The following is a 19,386-nucleotide window of genomic DNA, read 5'->3' on the forward strand; positions in this document are numbered from 1 at the left end:
GACGACCCACGTTCTTCTGCGGATGAGATGAGGACTGACCCCGGTGTTGGGGTGTCTGTTGCCACGGTGGCGGCGATTGCGGACTCCACAGGTGGTTTGGAGGGGGGGTCAGGCTCGATCTCCACGGTTGGGAAGATGAAAAGTTGCCAAATCCTGAGTCTCCATAGCCGGGAAAATCATCTCCACCATGCATTTTGTAGAAATTGAAAATGATAGAAAAATTAGGGTTTAGAATGGAGAAATGAATAAAAAATGGGAGGAAGTATTTATAAAAATTAATTTTCGAAAAGAAAAAAAAAAATCGGTGATGCCCAAGGGCCGCGGGTCTCGGCCCCTGCAGTGGTGGGCCGAGTCGCGTGCCCAAGAGCCTCGGCCTGGCCGAGTGCTCGGCTCTCTCTCGTCCACCCCCCTGGGCCTCGGGCACCTTGCGGCTCGGTAGTGGGGGGCCGCGCCCTGCCCAATCCCGGGCCAAGGGCCGCGGCCCTCCCACTGTGGACGCTCTAAAAAACCACATCATCCAATAAACAATGTGATTTCATAGTATTAAATCTTTTACTCCCCCATTCCATAATAGTAGAGTCATATGATTTTATGCACTACATTATTCTCTCTCTTACTTTACTCTTTATTCATTTTAACTATTTATTATTATTTTTCCAAACAAGGGCAGAAAATGATATGACTCTACTACTTTAAAACGGAGGGAGTATAGAACTCTCACATTTTAATTTTCATAAATAACTCTTTTTTCTTTGAGCGGAAGATAAATAATTTTTTTCTAAAAAAATTTAGTTGGGGATACCTTTTGAAAATACTAAAAATTGGAAATATAAGGAAAAAAAAAAAAAAGAGAAAAGAATACAGTTGCTTTTTAGATGGGGGGACATTTACAAGTGGAATGCCAAATCATAAAGGGCAGTGATTTATTATTAGCTTTCTATCTTTGAACTTCCCCCCTCCCAATATATGCAACTTGTTTTATTTTTTGGACTAATTATTAAATATTCAATGAGTTACTCCTAGTATATAGGATTAAGAAAATTATTTGTGTTTTATATTTGAATCTTAAGCCATCTCTCCGTCTCAATGTGATTTAGTCGTATTCCTCTTCGAGTCATTCGATGACTGAGCATATGTTTGACAAAACTTTATTATCTCACTTTGTACTCTATTTACCAAAAAACTTTATGCTCTATGATATCAATTTTTATAAATATCGTGTACAAAGAAATATCTTTACAAAGAAATTACAATACTTCTATTCCATATATATATATTTGAGTATGTGAGGAGTGATCAATTGCTAACTCATTATTTAATTGCTAACTATAATTAATTTAAGACCATGTGATTTTAGAAAACGTGTGGTCTACAATTTGCCACGTGTAATTTTCGTTTTTATTAATTAAATCGAAAAAGATAACAAAAAACTCCAAATTAGGGTTTTGGATAAAAATGTCAATATAGTGTTTCGAAAATATCAACACAATGCTTTGAAAATGTCAATACAATTTAGGATTGACATTGTATATGCTTTATATTGACATATTATCTTAGCCATTGACGGTGTACGAAAAATACGAAAATTCTAGATTTTTTTTTCCAAATTTTGACGTCGGAACATATGCATGTAGTATATCGTTGGAATCCTTATAAAATTATCTTTAATTTGATATATGTTATATGAATTTAAAGTTTTGGGATTTATTTTAAAAGTTAGTTATAACTAACTTGACATTAATACCCCTATTGATATTTTTTGGAATTAATCCTATGGTCTTATTGACGTTTTTTTTTATCGTATTGACATTTCGTGGTTGATGATCTAGGCCTTTACAGTATCACACCCGTGCGATGCACAGACTATTAATTTATTTTTATACTTCGTACTATCTAAATGTTAACCAATTAAGCAGTATTTATATAACATAAACAATATAAACAAAGGGATGTATTCAGGTCAGAACGCTAAGTATTGTCAGAACGTCAAACCATGTACATTTTATGCACTTATAATATACCACCTCATATGTAATAATGTACCACCCCTAAATAATGTACATCCCCATATAATGTATATTATATGGAGGTGGTACATTATTACATATGGGGATTGTACATTATATGTGCATAAAATGTACATTGTTTGACGTTTTGACCGTAACACACTCCTATAAACAAATATGTATGCAATAATTTATATTACTTCACATCAAACATTTTATTCCGTTTGATTTTATTTAGCCTCACGGTTTGTTCTTTTATATTGTCAAAATCTTTCATTATTACGAATTCTATAATAATAGTTGACTTATGTATATACACAAAAATATAGTGATATTTTATGTTCTTTGTCTTCATTGTTTCCTTTTGCTCGACATTTGGTGACATTTGGTGATAAATGAACAAAACGTTAGCTTTAATTAGTACAATATTATAGATAGTAGCTTTCATAATTTATTTATTTCTAGAAAAAGTTATTATAGCTAAGAAGAAAAAACTAAAGAAAATAAAATAAACTAACATTATAAATATGAACTCTTGTTTTAGTTCATTGTTTATTGTTTATTGGTTGTGAATAAATAATATTTTCGGCATGCATACTGATTAAAGAGAATTATAAATACTTAAAATTAGGGGCCAAATGATAAGATATTATATCTAAATTTAGTAATTAATTTGATTTTTCAATTCTCATATTATTTTGGAAGTCAAAATTGTCAGCTAGTTAAATCGAAATCAAATAAAAACAGGGCCATATGTTAATTCAAAGGAATTTGTGCAAAACAAACAAAATTTTGATTTCAAATTGATTATGTTACTATGTAGAAAATAGTGTCATTTTGTTCCAACTTTTTAGAAATTGAAAGGATGTTATTCTGATTGTTGTATAAGAAATTTAATTTAAACCAAGTAGATGATTCAACCATAAAAATAGAAGTAGAAACAAATGTTAATAAGCAAATAATAATAATAATAATATCAAAAAATGTCACCTATTAACATTTCCAATCTGTTTTATTTGCTCAAATGTCTTGAATCAAAACATCAATTTCGGGACTGTATGGTCGGTTATAAATTCCGAGACTATATATGGTCAGTGACTTTAGATATTTGTGTCTAGGAGAACATGTTAATTGTAAACTCATGATTTGCCACTGTGGCGGACGTCCGGTCGGACGTGGGGGCGAAGGGCGAGCCCATCCGACGGGTACTCGGGATGGGCGTGGGCGAACGTCCCTGATGCACTTTTTATTAGCACTAAAAATACCTGCAAGTATACAGGGTAGATCTAGTATAGCTAAAGGTCAGTACCGGGATATCGAACACGAGGAATATAATTGCAGCTGGCTATTATGCACTAAGCGTCAAATACTATCTAGAGAAATAAGAGGAATTTAGATTTTTGAAAGTAAAAACAATTAAAAACAAGAAAACAACTAATTGCAATTAAATCACAAAGATAAAGTATGAGAGATAAGAGAATTCTAGGGATGTGCGTTCACAATTATGGTTATACAAATTCCAACTACAATACCCTAGCACAGTTTATACTTTGAAAGGACGAGTCACCTAGCTTATGCTCATGCGATACAAACGTTGATTACAACATTAGGGTTGTCAATCCTAACACGTAACTCCAAAAAGCTCCTAAGACCCTTGAAAAGTCCTCACTCTCAATTAACAGTGCCGTTTTAAGGGAAGCTAACTGTAGCGTCTACTAAGTGAATCTAACTCACTAGAACTCTCTCACAGTTATGAAGCAAGTTATATTAAATCATACATAACTGTGTCACTCAATTATGAAGCATAAGAATTACTTAGGGAAGAAACAAAGTAAAAAAAAAACGGATATTAAATAGAAAAATAAATTGTATAAACCAATAAAAGTTACTAACACATCCAAAGAATCCTATGAATTTAGTTAGACATAATTGAATAAGTTAAAAACATAGATTGGAGTGAAAACAATTAGAACATAAAACTAAAGCAAATAAAACCCGTAGGTTGAATCCTTGTCGTTCTTGATGTTCTTGTTTCTTTCTCCAACCCCTTGCACAATGAAGAACTCTCAAATTTATGCTATGGAAGTAATTGGCAAAAAGAAGATGAAAGATTAGGGTTGGAGGAGGAGCTATGAGAGCTCCCCTTTTTGGGGCTATCGAAGGGTTCAATTCTATGAATGAGGTTATGGGGTATATATAGGCTTGAGAGGGATTTGAATTTGGTAATAAGTTTCCTCCAAGCATTAGGAAAGATGTAATTTTCGTTCCTCATAGTAGAAGGAAAAGATTTGGCTTCACAAGGTAATATCTTCTTTCCTTCTTCAAATTTCCGCCTAGACTGCAGCTGGCAGCTTTGCGCGACTTTGGAAGAACGGCCATAACTCTCTCCAGAGAACTCTGATTGAGGTGATTTTTGTACCAAATTGAAGCTCTTTTCAAGACAAAGAGAATGGTGTGTAGAATGCTCTGATCAGACTTCAGGATCGCCGGAAAATTGAGTTTAAACACAGCTATCGTGCGCCGCGTTTCTGTGGCGGGCCGCCGCACCTTGGCCGGCGGTCGCCGCGCGTAGTCCAGAAGCTTCTGCCTCTTCAGTGGCAGGCCGCCGCACGTCCTCCGATGGTCGCCGGTCGAGACTCCTTTTCAAGCACTAATTTCCGAGGTGGGCCGCTACATTGTATTGGCCGCCGGGCGCCGGTCGCCGTCTGAACTCCAGATTTCCAGACTTTGCGTTTTGACCCCCTTTTTTGGCTCAAATATGCGTATTTCTGAAAAAACACGTCAAAATACCAAAATGTATAAAATATGCAAATAATAGATATGTAATGTGATTTTGACATTAAAAACGGACCAAATAATGGCCTTAAAACCGTGCAAAATCCGAGCGTATCAGTCCCGCACACAACGGCGGACGTCCGGTCGGACGTCGGCGACGTCCTACCGCGACGTCCGCCGGTGGAGACACTCTAAGAAATTCTGTCTTGTAAAAGAGAGGACTAAAAATCAAGGGAATAAATCATTTTACCACGTTTTCGTATCATATTGAAACAGAAAAACAAGTAGATCGAGTTTGAAGGAGACGTGCATGATGAAAAAAATGTTTCTCCAACCTCATCTCTTCTCTTAATTATACTTAAAAGTTATAAGAAACTATATTATTCATTTCAACGCCTCCTTTTTAAAAAGTTTTTTGTTATGATATGGAGTCAACGAATAATATTATTGCTAAAAGTGTGTTCAGTAGTTCAACCACAATCACCTGTTTTTGGGTATGCTTTTCTGGAAAGGTCTCATGAGGGACAACATATAGCAATAAAACTCTAATTTTTTTGATTATAACTATATTTTTTTATTATCATTATTTTTTGAATTTTATTTTACTTGATGATTATGCTTTTAACAATTGAAAAGAGAACTCCATTACTATTTAGCATGGGCCTTTTGGAAATATGATCTTACTTGAATGTCAGTCTCACTCTCACTGTTCTTTTTAATAACTCATATAATTATGTTTAATTAGCATTATTCATGGATAATACACATTGAAATACATAAATATATGGTGGCATGATGTGTGATCAAATACTAACTACTTTATAGTAATAATTAATAAATAATATCAATTTTGTATGTTGAAAATATCAACACAAAGACATAAATTTATCAATATTCTTGTGTTGATAAACTATGTATGTGTTGATATTAAAAATTTACATGTTGTATTGATATAATTATGTCTTTGTGTTGATAATTTTAATGCACAACATTGAAAGTTATTAGTTATTACTGTAAATTAGTTAGCACACTAACACAACCCTATGTGGCATCACACATTGTCTTCCGTATAGTACTATATCTTTAAATATGTGTATTATGATTTATGAGTCGTATAGATTTTGCTATTGCATAGTCTAAATGTCTAATACTCCATTGATAGTAGTTATACGTTATTACCCTCAGAATAAGTTGTTTAAAGTGGAGATCCTAATATATTTTTGAGCCGTTAGTAGCTAGCAGTGGCGAAGCCAGGATATTAATGTTGGGGGGCTCGATTTACTATGCATAGTTGTGAGGTATTTTTGATTTCGTTGTCGCCAAAAACTGATGCAACCTAAGTAAGGACTACGAGAAGGATGGATAATATGTGCAAAATAATTATTTCACTTTTCCATCTATTCATAATTGCATAACACTATTTCGCTAAATTTTTGTCTTTGTCATATTACTTCATGATGAAATTCAGCTTAAATGATAAATAAATAAATTAAAAATCTATATTATAGGAGATATATTGGATAGCTTAAAAAATAAATCTAACATGTGTATGGAACTGAATTTAAGGATAAAGATATTGCTACAAGAAAATAAGGAATATAAAGAAAATATGTATATATTTTCATATCATTCAATAATAGAAAATATTTAAATTTTGTATTTAATCCACAATAACGAAAGCATATGAGGGAAAAAAACAGAAATTAAATACGATATAGAAACAAATGATTAAGAAATAAGAAAAACCAAAGTAAATAAATTAAATAATTTGAAAAAGTAAATAATTCATAATAAATTCGATCAAGAAAACAAACTAATCATTTCATATTTAGCATATGTTTTATATAATTATAAATCAAATACTGATACTTAAAGAAAATAATGCTACTATTAATGATCCTCAAATCGTGAAATATAGTGTTATAAAAGGGCATGAGGGAGGAGAGCCAATTTTTAAAAGAAAATGTCGTTTTCCAAACGCGGCTTCAAATTCAGAGTCTACACCTTGGAAATAGTCGAAATGGTGGAAAATCAGCTCCACTTCTCCGTGAATCGGCCTACAACACAAGTAGAGAGAGAGAGAGAGAGAGAGAGAGAGAGAGAGAGAGAGAGAGAAGCCGAAGGGGTTGTAGTGAGAAGTGGTGACACTCGATTTTGCATGCAGTGGAGAGAAAAAAGCTAAAGGGGTTTGTTTTGCTTTGGTGATCCGGGTAATTTCCCCTAAGAACTTATTTTCCTTTTGTTTTCTTTTTTTGAGAATTTATATTTGCTCTTAGCTGATTTTGGTGTGTCCCCACAATTGTTTTATTTGAATAATTGAAAGCAAAATTCATTTTCTAATGTTGGGAGGAGTGAGAGACTGTCAGTAAGCACTAATGATATGGTTAATGGTGGCATTGACAACATTTTGCGACTCCCTTTAGGAACAACAGGTAAAATTTTTCTAAAGTCACCACCAAATACTACAATTTTTCCTCCAAAAGGTTTGCCCATACTGGACACACTACACACGCGAAGAATATCTCTAAAACTCCTATCAACGCCTTCTACGCAATGTTTATGAATCATCGGTGCTTTATCCCATATATTAAGCTTTGAAACAAAGATGGCGATACAATAGTGCTCCCGTTCGTATTACATGTATCAAGCACATAACAATCAACATCGTTTATAATAATAGGATTCTCAACTGATCCACCAACATATCCTACAAACAAAATAATATTAATAGAATATAATTAACGAAAAATTAATTCATTTATTATTTCTATTAAGTACATACAATAAAAAAAAGGATATTAATAGAATAAAGATAACGAAAAATTATTTCATAATTATTATACATAAACTATTACATAAATAAATAAATAAATATAATTAAGAATTTTTTTAAAACTTATTAAATATACCTTATGCACAATTAAATGTCCCACCACATTAAAAAAAATCATACTTATTACATATTCATAATACACAATTAAATGCCCGAACACATTAAAAAGAATTTCATTTAATTAAAAAAATATATTCAAACATAATTTTAATAACATTAAAAATGATATTACTAATTACATGAAATTATGAACAAAATACATACAACAAACTTTATAATTAACCTATAAACTAATAAATAAAAAATTAATAAAATTATAATACAAAAATAATTTTGATATTTATATATAAATATTAAACAAAAGTATTATATAATAATTATAAAGAGTAACACACAATTAGATGACCCAACACATTAAATAACATACCCAAATAGAAAAATATATAAGCCCAAAACGATTTATAAGTTAGGCCCATACATTAAAAAATGCATGCCCAATTCGTATAAGTCCAAACATAACAGATTAGTGGGGAATTAATTCATTTAATTAGACTATAGATTAATTTTAATTCACACACTTAAATTAAAACAATACTTTATACAACCTATATATGCATTTTTCTGACTAGAAGATGTCGGCGCCGATTTTGGAAACCCTAGCTACACGGTCATCTCCTCCGCCGGAAAACGGCGTCTTCTACTCTAAATCGCCGCCGATCGGACACCACTACACCTTATCGACTCCTTACCAAGACTAATCTCCAGATTTGCAACTACAATACCACCAAAACAACCCCAAACCCTACAAAATCGACACTGAAAAAAACCGACGGAAATTTCTTCGCCGCCTGCTAAACGACGCCTCCGTCGTCGGTTCAACGAAGACGACGGACAGTTGCGGTAGACCACAGCAAAAATCCTTCTCTTAAGCTACTAAATCAGATCAAAATCGGTTTCTATTACAGGTATATTTCAACCAAATTTTCCTAATCAATCAAAAACGTTGAAGATTAGGTCTATTCTGACTTTATTAATTGTTTTTTTTTTTTCAGAATCGGAGAAGGAGTGGATGACTTTCGATGATTCAAAGAATAGATCGTAAGTATTGGAAAAACAGACCACAAATATTTCGATATAGTTGTTTTAATCTACCAGATGAGATAAGTTACCTCAAACAAAGTTCATTGATTTAATATTTTTGTCAATTTCATTCTGGTATGTGTTGATAATAGACTATATTTAAGCAGATCTATAATTCTGAAAATTGAAAAAAAAGGATATCACTATTAGGTTGCAAAATTTTGCAAAATCATTCAATAAATGAGGATTTTAATGTATTTTCAGATTGTGTATAAGGCTTTTGTATATATTGCTGTGAAATGAAGATTACATAACCTTCTACTCCAAATTGAAAGTTATTGGAGATTAAATTGTTATGCATTCCTGGATTCTTAAAAAAGTACTTACATTTGTCAATTGACAGGAAAATGAAAGACGATGAAATATGCAAGAAGAAGAAGGATCAAAGGATATAGCAGCCAGTTCAGCAAGAAAATCAGAGGTATAATAATCACTTGAAGCATCAGTTGATACACCCTGATAGGAGCAACCCTTTATGATTGTAGAACTCTTCAACTTTTTCATTGCAATAGCACAAAATCTGTTTAATTTTTCCTACTTTACAGTTGAATGATATATTTAAAGAAATTGTGTTGTTAATGGGTGTTCATTTCAAAAGCAACACAGGTTCCAACATGACCATTGAGATTGCCAAAAGATAAGGGTTTATGGTTCATATTGGTCTTAAAAACACATGGATATGCAAGTTTAAAAAAAATTTTGCAGAATTTTATTCAGCAGAAACTCATCTTTCCTACTTTACAGTTGAATGATATATTTAAAGAAATTGTGTTGTTAAAAGGGGTTCATTTCAAAAGCAACACAGGTTCCAACATGCCCTTTGAGTTGCCAAAAGATAAGGGTTTATGGTCTTAAAAACACTTGGATATGCATATTTAAAAAAAAAATGCAGAATTTTATTCATATGATAGATATCTATGATCTGTTTCTGTGAATTAAAGGTAATTTTGTAATTACTTACCCTTAGAATAGTAACTTAATAGGTATGACATACTTTGCTAATGTGATTTGGTGTCAATATGGGTGTATCTGTTTTTAAGCATGCATCAAATTCTGAAAAATAAGAATTTAATTTGCACGAATCATGTGCTTTTAAATGCATTCATGCAAGCTTGCAATATATATGACCATGCTTGACTGATCTTTAGAAGTTTGTTGTTTGGTCCCAAAATAGATAATATTCTTAACTATTGATTAAAATAATAAACAGCAATTGATATTTTAAAAGAGAATATACTATAATCTGAATTTTATCAACACCTCTGTAATTTGTATGTTCAAATATTTTTTTAATTAACATAAAAAGTTTACTGTCATATTCTGCAGTGTTTTCTGAGTGCAAAAAGACTAAAATTAATGTTGTGAAGCCAAGGTAACTATTAAATCACCTAATATGTATGCCACACTTTGCTAATAACTGAGTTAATGTTGTCATTTTGGTGTCAATATGGCTCTTTGTAGAAAGCATAAGCAAATTCTGAAAACAAATATTTTACTTTGCATGATTCATGTGTTGTCAATATGACGGTTTGTAGAAAGCATAAGCAAATTCTGAAAACAAATAATTTACTTTGCCTGATTCATGTGATTTTGAATACAATGATGCTTGCTTGGAATATCTATGAGCCTATATTTGTGAACCAATTTTCTCGCATGCATTCTTTGGAAGAGAAGTTTGAATTTTGGTGCCCTATAAACAAAAAATTAGAAAATAGAAACATATATATTATATTAAACTTTCTATATTTCATGTATTCTGTTTTGGTAAACGTACCAGCATATCATGAAATACTACTTCCAAGTGCTATCATTGTTGTCTCTAGAATTGTATTCATAAACACGGATGCAACAACCCTTGATGGTGGTGTTGTAACTTTAGGTAGAAGATTGTCCTTCAACTAATGAATGTTGTCATTGTTTGAGATACAATGCTTTTTGCTATTGAAAAGAAATATACAAAAATCAGTGACTAATTTAAAGAATGTATGCAGTATTTAAACTAACAGCCTATTTTGTGCAGGAAATGATCCCAATAGATTGCAAATAGAAGTGGCAAAAAAGGCAAATCATTGAACACAAATTCTAAAATGTGGTCAGTGCCTTTTTATGAGAATCAACAGATCACTTAAATTGAATAAGACTGTGTATTAAGTTCAGAAACAGGAACAAATAATTTCATTCATTAGTTGCAGGAACTTCGTGATCCAGAATATGAATGAGAGATGGCACTCAAGATTTCACAGATGAGGTGCATCACAGCAATGACAAATACAGGTTAGAAAACTACCTTCATTGTGTTGTGCTGTGCTAAGTAGTTATGGAAACTTATAAAAACATAAGTAACATTTAGACATAATATGAAACTATAAAAGAAAAAAATAGTGATAAAGCAGAAATGGCAAACTGAATGAAATACATTAAGAATAAAGACTGCAGATTCATAGAAGAATACATAAATAATAAGGGAGTCCAGAATCAAATAGAAAATCGTCTCACCAACAGAATAAATAAATAAAAAAAGATCCAATCTTTCAATTGACTACAAATTCACGGAAATCTTTCAAGCAACTAAAAAGATAGACAATGAGGATTATCCATTTTCCCGCGATCTGGAGTTTCACCAATCGCATAATAGATTGTGAGATCAAACCAGCCATTGCTCAAATTACTCACCACACAACACATAGCTCAAAATTAAGCAAAATAGAATGTCAAAAAGATACCAAACGGGAGGAAAAGATCAACATAAATTCGTTCTATCCAACTTACTTCAAATCTCTACGTTGTCTAATCCAGTCACCAATATCATAAATTAAACGCAGTCCTTTTCCAAAATAGGATCGAGGAGAAAAAGAAAGATCTAGGACTCACCAAATTGTTATGAAGAATTGGAAGAAAGAGAGGGAAGTAAGTGGAGATCTATATTTAGGAGCGCTTCCAATTTGTATAGCATATGGCAATGCAACCAACTGTAACCTTTGTAATCCAGATATCATTATTATAATAATACTTTATAATTTATAATAGCGTTTTTAAGTTTCCTTTCTGAAGATTCTACTTTGCGTGATACTAAAGTCGGCTTAAACGTTTAACGTTTTTATCACAGCAACCGAAATTAGGATGGAAGAGCGTTGCTCTGTCAATAGCCCACGACAGATTCTGAGCTTCTCCAAGACCCGGGTGGCCAACGTCTCCTTCTCCGACGCTGATCACCGCTCCCAGACCGAATTAGGCGAATTAGGTGTCTCCGGCGAGCACGGCCCCAAACTCTCTGAGGTTTATGGATTTGTCGGATCTATCACCACTGTTGTTTTTACAGGTCCAATTCATCTGCTCCTTTCGAATAATCACCCACTCTATTTCTGTGAATAGTATTGTTATGTTGATTGTGCATTTTTCTCAATTTTTGCTTATCATTCCTAATTTATCTTTGAATTATGTGAATACGGCGGATTAATTCGTGATTAATTTTTAGGGGTTGTGAAAACCTGTGGAATTGTATATTACTGTATGATGTATATTGTTACTAGAGTTTTAATATGCTGGATATTATTGAAGCATATTTAAGGATAAAGCGCCATTGGATCGATTATATATTTTCTTGATTGCTTGTGGCGGTACACATATGTAGATGGATTATATGGGGCTGTGATTGAAGATGCAAGATGATATGATAAGTATTCGTGTGTAGTTTCTCATGTTTGTTGGACCTCGCAGAATCTTGAAGATTAGATAATTAGAATAGCAGCTAACAGGTTCCTTTTACTCGCGCAACAGTCATATTCATCGTGTGGGCGTATGTTCCTGATCATTGGTTGCATTCTATTGGGATCTATTACTATCCAAGCAGGTTCGTGTTTTCATATGCTTGCTTGCCTTTGTTGCGGATTCTCTCTAAAATGCAATAATATGCTTACTCCTGCAATTATCATGGAAAATTTAAGGCAACTAAGATGAACGAAATTTCTCTAGTCTTGTTAAGTTCTATACTTTGTTTCCCAATAAGTTATGATAGATAGAGTGCATGTCAAAAATAGTATTAGAAACATAATCGAGTTTCCTCTACAAACTTAAAGCTATCAGATTGATGAGTTTAACAATGGAATTGATGAATAACACATTATGGCTACATTACCTTGGTTAATGTCTTCTATATAGCAGTACATGCCTTGTTGTGATATCTTGAAAACTTATTCAGGTATTGGGCTTTGGCGGTGCCAACTTACGTGATGGTGACGATTGTGCTGGCCGTCACATTTTATATTGGCATGAATTTTATGTTAACTCCTCCTCCTACCTCCTTAAATATAATGTTTGGTAAATTTACTTCCTAGTTTTTTTCTTACACTGTACTTATGATATTCTCAGGTCCAGAATCATCAATAAGGATTGATAAAAATGTGTTCTCATGTAGCATCAAAGATAGTAACCTTTTCACTTCTGCCCTATTTGCAGATGAATTTAGTAGGGAAATGCTGAGCAGTGTCCCTTTAGTAGATGATGACGAGCAGCCAATTGAGCCTATATCTGACATAGGGATTAACAAAATTAACAAAATCATGTTCGAAAGCTTCAAATGAAGGTGTTTGATTTGAGTAGATCATTCTGCATGTATCTAAAGTTAGATTGTAGGACTTTCTCATTTTTCCAGTTACCTCGTAGAGTTTATGAAACAAAATTAGACCAAGTGATTTGTGGTGAATGTTATTAAAGCTATCTCTGTGTCTTTACCATGTACTTATAATTTAATTGGGTTGAATTATGGAGCTGAAGGTCAGTTTCCAGCCTGCTCTCAAATTTGATGATAACTTGTTGCTGCCTTGGCCTCGAATAATCAGCTTTGAGAATTTTCATTATAACAAATGAGAAAGTTTATATATATGCAAAAGTGTTGCTATTCAAATTGTTATACTCCTATAGAAGTGCTGTTTTTGGCTTTTCTATGTTCTCTCTCTCACTCACTTCTGCCGCCACAACCAGGTACCACAACACCACCACCAGCCACCATTCAATCAACCTGATCTGCTTCCTTGACCAATTGATGATGAGTCAGTGACAGAGGTTGTAGTTGTAGGGCTGCTGTGGCTCCTATTGCATGTCATCCTCACTTGGTTTCAATTTTGGCATATCAAATTCTTGGAGAAAATTAATTTTGGTAAAGATCGGAAATTTCGTGAATTTTTAGGTCCAAGAAAATGTTATGTACACAGAAAATTAAAAATCCAAAATTTGTTTATGCTTAAATTATTGAACATAAAATGGAGTTGTTCATTATTTCTATAACTTTAAATAAACTAGTATCACGTCCGTGCATTGCACGACTCATTTTATTTCTCTCGTAATTTTTTAAGTTGTGAACAAATTTAATTGAAACACATTTACATTTATATAGTAAACGTTTACATTATGAAAATATAAACAATTAATGTGATAATATAAAAAAATAGACAATTACACAGACAAAATATAAATAAAATCAAACATTAACAAAAGTTAACACAAGTACAATTTAATATTCCATATTTTTATATATTTTGTAAAACTTCTTTGTAAACAACATTAATAGAAAAATCACAATTACTGAAGTACCATCACCATCTTAATTACAAACTAAAATATTTAATCCTTCACGATCGAGAATTAAATTGTGTAATGAACTTGTCGGGGTCAATAATCACACCAATTATATCTACAAAAATACAATCCGAGTCAATGTTAATGCACAAATAATAATAATGTAATTGCAAAGTAGTAGTACTAAAAAGTAGTACCAAAGAGTCGCTCTTCAACTTTTTTTTTAACCTACTTGATTAGATCAACCGTCTTAAACAATAAATCTTGGAAATTTTGTGGTCGATGACTTTAGATATACATGTTTTGGAGCACATAATAATTTATAATTTATAATTTATAATTTGAAATAGGAGTATGTACTCTACTTCTTCTTACAAAAAATGGCAAATAGTAACAATTGCTAGTTTAAGTTTTAATATGGCCCGCTCAGTAAAAAAACAAATGAAGGAAGTTAGGATACAGATAAAATATAAATACGTGAAAAATAATACTATACATTATTTTTGTAAAATGGAAAAATAGCTCTGACCGTGAGACTAAAAAATAAAGCAAATTTACATCACACAAAACAAAAAAACCTAAAGAATGTATAATTACCACTTCTCCTAATGAGATTGAAGATATTGTTTATCAAAAGCTATAATTTAAGGTCACACTGGTGAGACACTTCCTAGTCGAGCTTCATTTCATTGCAATATAGTGACCCTATACACTAAAAACCCAAACCTTGAAACCTAAATCCTAAACCCTTAACTTTAAAATATATTCATCATGACCAACAGTTAAGCCAAACATCAATAAAATTCTCCCTTCGTTCTAGTTCGAATTTACTTTGTTGATACCTTATTCTATTTTGGGGGAAAAAAAATAATTTAATAAAATTGTGAAGAATATGAAAACTTAAATGAATCAAATTCATTAAGTTACTAAATCATAAATTGAGTTAACTATTCGATAAATTCAATAACTTTAAACAAATAAATAATTAAAATAATTAGAAATGAACTAAGCAATTAAAACTAATGTACGACGGCTTATTTATCATAGAAAAATGAGTTAGTAAAAGAAAATATACGATGGTCTATTAATCATAAAATATATGGCGTAGATTGTAAAAAAAAATATACATATTCATTATGCCCTAAAATAATGCGCCGCGTTATTATTTCTTCCCTGCGCAAAGAGTACTTCGCGTTTGTTCAAAGGTAAATATTTCTTATCTTCCCATTTTCTCTAAAGACGGAACTTGATAGCAATATGGCGACGAACGGACGACTGGCCTAGTACTTCCTGAAGGCCATCTCGTAGCACTATTTCTTATCTTCCCCTTATCTCGTCGAAGCACATCAAACTGGATCAGTCTTTGCAAACTGTCGGATGATTGGCCGTGCAAGTAAATGGATGACAAACTTTTTAGTTAAAATCTTATAAAAGTGGACAAAGATCTGTTTTGCAAAATCATTCAGACCAGCTTCACGGAAAACTTTTGAACTTCAAGCAAGACCATTTCTTGGTTCGGGTGTGCCTCTACTTGGATTATGGTACCCAAATGTCATATATTTATAGTTCAACCAAAATTTCATGACCATCATTAGAACCTCTTCATTTCCTCTGCTTTATAACCTTTGAACTTTCTCTAATAAAGCATTCATTGTTTTTCTTAACCGTAACTTAATGTGATGTAACGTGATTAATTGTAATCATTCACGGTTAATCTCCACTGTGAGTTTCCCTGTTTAGATTTATACTATAAAGGGAGCAACCATACCTTAACAATATGTGTATCGTTCATTACTAAAATGCCATCCATATGAAATTATTAATCTCAAAATTTATAATGTACTACAAAATGTCAGGTTGTGAGCAATTAAAATTACCCCTCACTCATGGAGATCATTGTCGAGCAGATGGTGGTGAGTGGTGACGGAGTTGAGCCTCGAGCAATTTCGCTGCTCTATTCACGACAGATAGCTTTACCACTAATGATTTTTTTAGACAGAATTTAGTCTTATATTTATAGTCCCTAAAGAGTATACCATTAGCCATTATTAATTTATAATGGTCGGATTCATTGGTGGAAATAGGAAAGGCAGCCACGTATATTAAATATGATATTTTTAGATTTATACTATAAAAGGAGCAACCATACCTTAACAATATGTGTATCGTTCATTACTAAAATGCCATCCATATGAAATTATTAATCTCAAAATTTATAATGTACTACAAAATGTCAAGGTTGTGAGCAATTAAAATTACCCCTCACTCATGGAGATCATTGTCGAGCAGATGGTGGTGAGTGGTGACGGAGTTGAGCCTTGAGCAATTTCGCTGCTCTATTCACGACAGATAGCTTTACCACTAATGATTTTTTTAGACAGAATTTAGTCTTATATTTATAGTCCCTAAAGAGTATACCATTAGCCATTATTAATTTATAATGGTCGGATTCATTGGTGGAAATAGGAAAGGCAGCCACGTTTATAAAACGCCAATTTCATTCTAATTAATCAGTTAATCCACATTGACCGTTTGCTCTATTCCTTTTCTCTCATAACCTAAATGAGTTCATGAGCCTTTTGGCTTTTCATTTCTTTGTACAGACGAAATGTGTTATAAGGATGTTTAAAGTACATCTATATGTGAATTTAATTGACTACCGTTAAAGATGAAGAAATTAATTGTTAAAAAAAAATAGTTTTAATTAAATTGTAATTTTTTAATTAAAATGGCATGTAAATATCTCCAAAACTCCCCTTTTATATATGTATATCTAATGTTTTTGTTGCACCATCTCCTACTCCACCCGTCACAAACATAAAATAATGACAAGACAAACCTCGATTCATAATTGGAAAACTTGAAACTCCTCCGGCCTATCATATGAGCTTGCAAATCAACACAAGTGACTACAAAAACGAATTTACCGAGCACAATTAGAAGAAACCTACTAACTTACATTTTATAATACGTAATACAATAACAAATGGTCGATTCACAACAGCATATACTCAAAACACTACTAATACATTATTTAGCCATAAAAAGAGATGATTAAAACCACACATATAAAGAGCAAAAAAAGTTTGACTGAATGTGCTCGGTACAGAGCACTTTTTATAGTGTGTGGATAAGAGCAAGCATATGAGCCTAGCATTATAATTACGAAAGCAATTCAATAGTATTAAAACAAAATAATTACTATAGAGAAGCAAAATCCTTACCGGTCATTATTGTAGAAGAAACGGACCATAAAATTTAGAGAGTCTCTCATCCAAAATCTTTTCAATTTCCTCAATAAATTTGAAGTAATTATTCTATTTGTATGTCAAAGACTTTTCACTTCCACTTCCCTCAATTATCATAAAATAAATAAAATCTTTTCATTACTCCAATTTATTAAAAAAAAAATCATAATGGCATTTTGGTTAATTTTTCCAAAACTCACTTTTGGGCTTGGTCAATGTACGACACGTGTTGAGTTTGTGATATGGACAGGTTGGGGGTCTGCCTAACCCCCCACCGTGACGGTGTTTGAGGAAAAAAAAAAAAACCTGAACCCTAAACCCTAGACACGACCTCAGCTTGGGAGCTCATCCGGACAAGGTCCCCTAGACATTTCGGCCTTCGCATGGTGTGGAATGCTGGGCTGACCCCGACCATCTCTGTCTTTATCTGGCGCCTCCTCCTCCAGAAGGTCCCTGTTGAGTGTGTTGTTCAGTCTCGTGGTATCCTTCTCGCATCCAAGTGTCTGTGTCGTGTCTCTTCTTATTCAGTCGAGTCGTGTCAGCATTTGTTCGTGTCTAGTCCGTTGGCGAGATCTGTTTGGGATTTTTTTGATGGCTGGTTCCCTCATATTAGCACACACATTCACACGTGCACTGATATTGCACTTAGATTAGGTTTTTGGTGGAGGTCCTCTCACAGGGCCCCTGCCCTGCACATTTCTTTTCATATTCCTTGCTTGGTATATTGGTTCATTTGGACGGAGAGGAATAGCTGCAAGCACCGCAATATTTCTTTTCGTTCTTCCCATGTTATTTGGCAGGTGATACGACATTTGCGGATCTTGGTGGCGGCGGGTGTGCTATTCCCCCTTCATTGGAGTGGTTGCACCCCGGCTGTCGACTTCATGCGTACAGTTCCTCCTCGTCTGCGAGTTCTCAGGTCCTTGAGCGTGCTTTGGCATCCACCCGATGATCCTTGGGTAAAGCTGAACACTGAAGGGGCCTTTACTATCTCGACGGGACAGGCTGGTGGTGGGGGAGTGGTTCGTGGTTTAGACGGCTCTCTGCTGAGGGCCTTTTGCACGCCCCTTGTAGCTGCGTCGGCCTTCGAGGCGGAGCTCTTAGCTCTTCTTCACGGGCTGACGGTGGCTATGGAGTTCTCATCACAGGTTTGGGTAGAGATGGATGCAGCAGCAGTGGTCGCGATGTTCACTTCGGGACGCGGGGGAGCAGCGGACGTGAGACATCATATGGCTCGCATTCGCATTTTGCTCTCACAGTTGCAGGTTAGGTTCTCTCATATCCACCGAGAGGGCAACCGGGGAGCTGACTTCCTAGCAGGTAGGGGGGTTCAGACCCCTGCCATGACTTTCTATGATGCAAATACATCGCCTCGATATTTGAAGTCACTTGTGAGGATGGACCAGTTGGGCTATCCAAACTTCAGATTCGGATATCGGGATGGATGAGTACTGTGTTTTTATGATGTTTTTTGATATGTATTTTTGTTTCTTTCTTGGGCTTGGTCATCTCTTGGCCATCACCCACTTTATCAGTTCTTATTTTAGTTCGTCTACTAGATGGATATTGCCCGATATGTGGGGATATCCCATTAGTTTGGTATTAGTTCTTGATATGTATTACCTTGTTGATGGCTAGGTCACTTTTGGGCTTAGTCAATGTACGATACGTTTGAGATTTTGATATGGACAGGTTGGGGGTCAGCCTAACCCCCCACCGTGACAGTGTTTGAGGACAAAAAAAAAAAAAAACCCTAAACCCTGAACCCTGAACCCTGATCCAAGCCCTTTGGCCTAGCGGTCAAGGGGTG

General features: G+C 33.8%; 1 protein-coding gene across 4 annotated transcripts; it reads left to right on the top strand.

The window, feature by feature from the left end:
* Window positions 1-8,220: 8,220 nt before the first annotated feature.
* On the top strand, window positions 8,221-14,034 carry LOC125222884 (phosphatidylinositol N-acetylglucosaminyltransferase subunit P-like). Of its 4 annotated transcripts, XM_048125744.1 has the most exons (10): window positions 8,222-8,579; window positions 8,667-8,712; window positions 9,098-9,175; window positions 10,775-10,846; window positions 10,941-11,028; window positions 11,861-12,073; window positions 12,532-12,604; window positions 12,953-13,071; window positions 13,210-13,336; window positions 13,735-14,034. In XM_048125744.1, the coding sequence occupies exons 5-9, from the start codon at window positions 10,977-10,979 to the stop codon at window positions 13,332-13,334; spliced, it is 582 nt and encodes a 193-aa protein (XP_047981701.1). In that variant the 5' UTR covers window positions 8,222-8,579; window positions 8,667-8,712; window positions 9,098-9,175; window positions 10,775-10,846; window positions 10,941-10,976; the 3' UTR covers window positions 13,335-13,336; window positions 13,735-14,034. The 4 variants fall into 4 exon arrangements, with proteins under 4 accessions (XP_047981703.1, XP_047981702.1, XP_047981701.1 ...); XM_048125746.1 differs by lacking the exon at window positions 13,210-13,336 and having other exon boundaries at window positions 8,221-8,579; XM_048125745.1 differs by lacking the exon at window positions 13,735-14,034 and having other exon boundaries at window positions 8,221-8,579; window positions 10,947-11,028; window positions 13,210-13,470.
* The last annotated feature ends 5,352 nt before the right edge of the window (window positions 14,035-19,386 follow it).

The sequence above is a fragment of the Salvia hispanica genome, chromosome 4 (genome assembly GCF_023119035.1).
Source record: "Salvia hispanica cultivar TCC Black 2014 chromosome 4, UniMelb_Shisp_WGS_1.0, whole genome shotgun sequence".
NCBI classification, from domain to species: Eukaryota; Viridiplantae; Streptophyta; class Magnoliopsida; order Lamiales; family Lamiaceae; genus Salvia; species Salvia hispanica.

What these genes read in the sequence shown, in the direction of transcription:
- LOC125222884 (XM_048125745.1), top strand. Translation starts at nt 10,977, where the DNA reads ATGGCACTCAAGATTTCACAGATGAGGTGCATCACAGCAATGACAAAT. An exon ending in CACCACTGTTGTTTTTACAG is followed by an intron (nt 12,074 to 12,531) that starts GTCCAATTCATC and finishes CTCGCGCAACAG; the next exon opens with TCATATTCATCGTGTGGGCG. An exon ending in ATCTATTACTATCCAAGCAG is followed by an intron (nt 12,605 to 12,952) that starts GTTCGTGTTTTC and finishes AAACTTATTCAG; the next exon opens with GTATTGGGCTTTGGCGGTGC.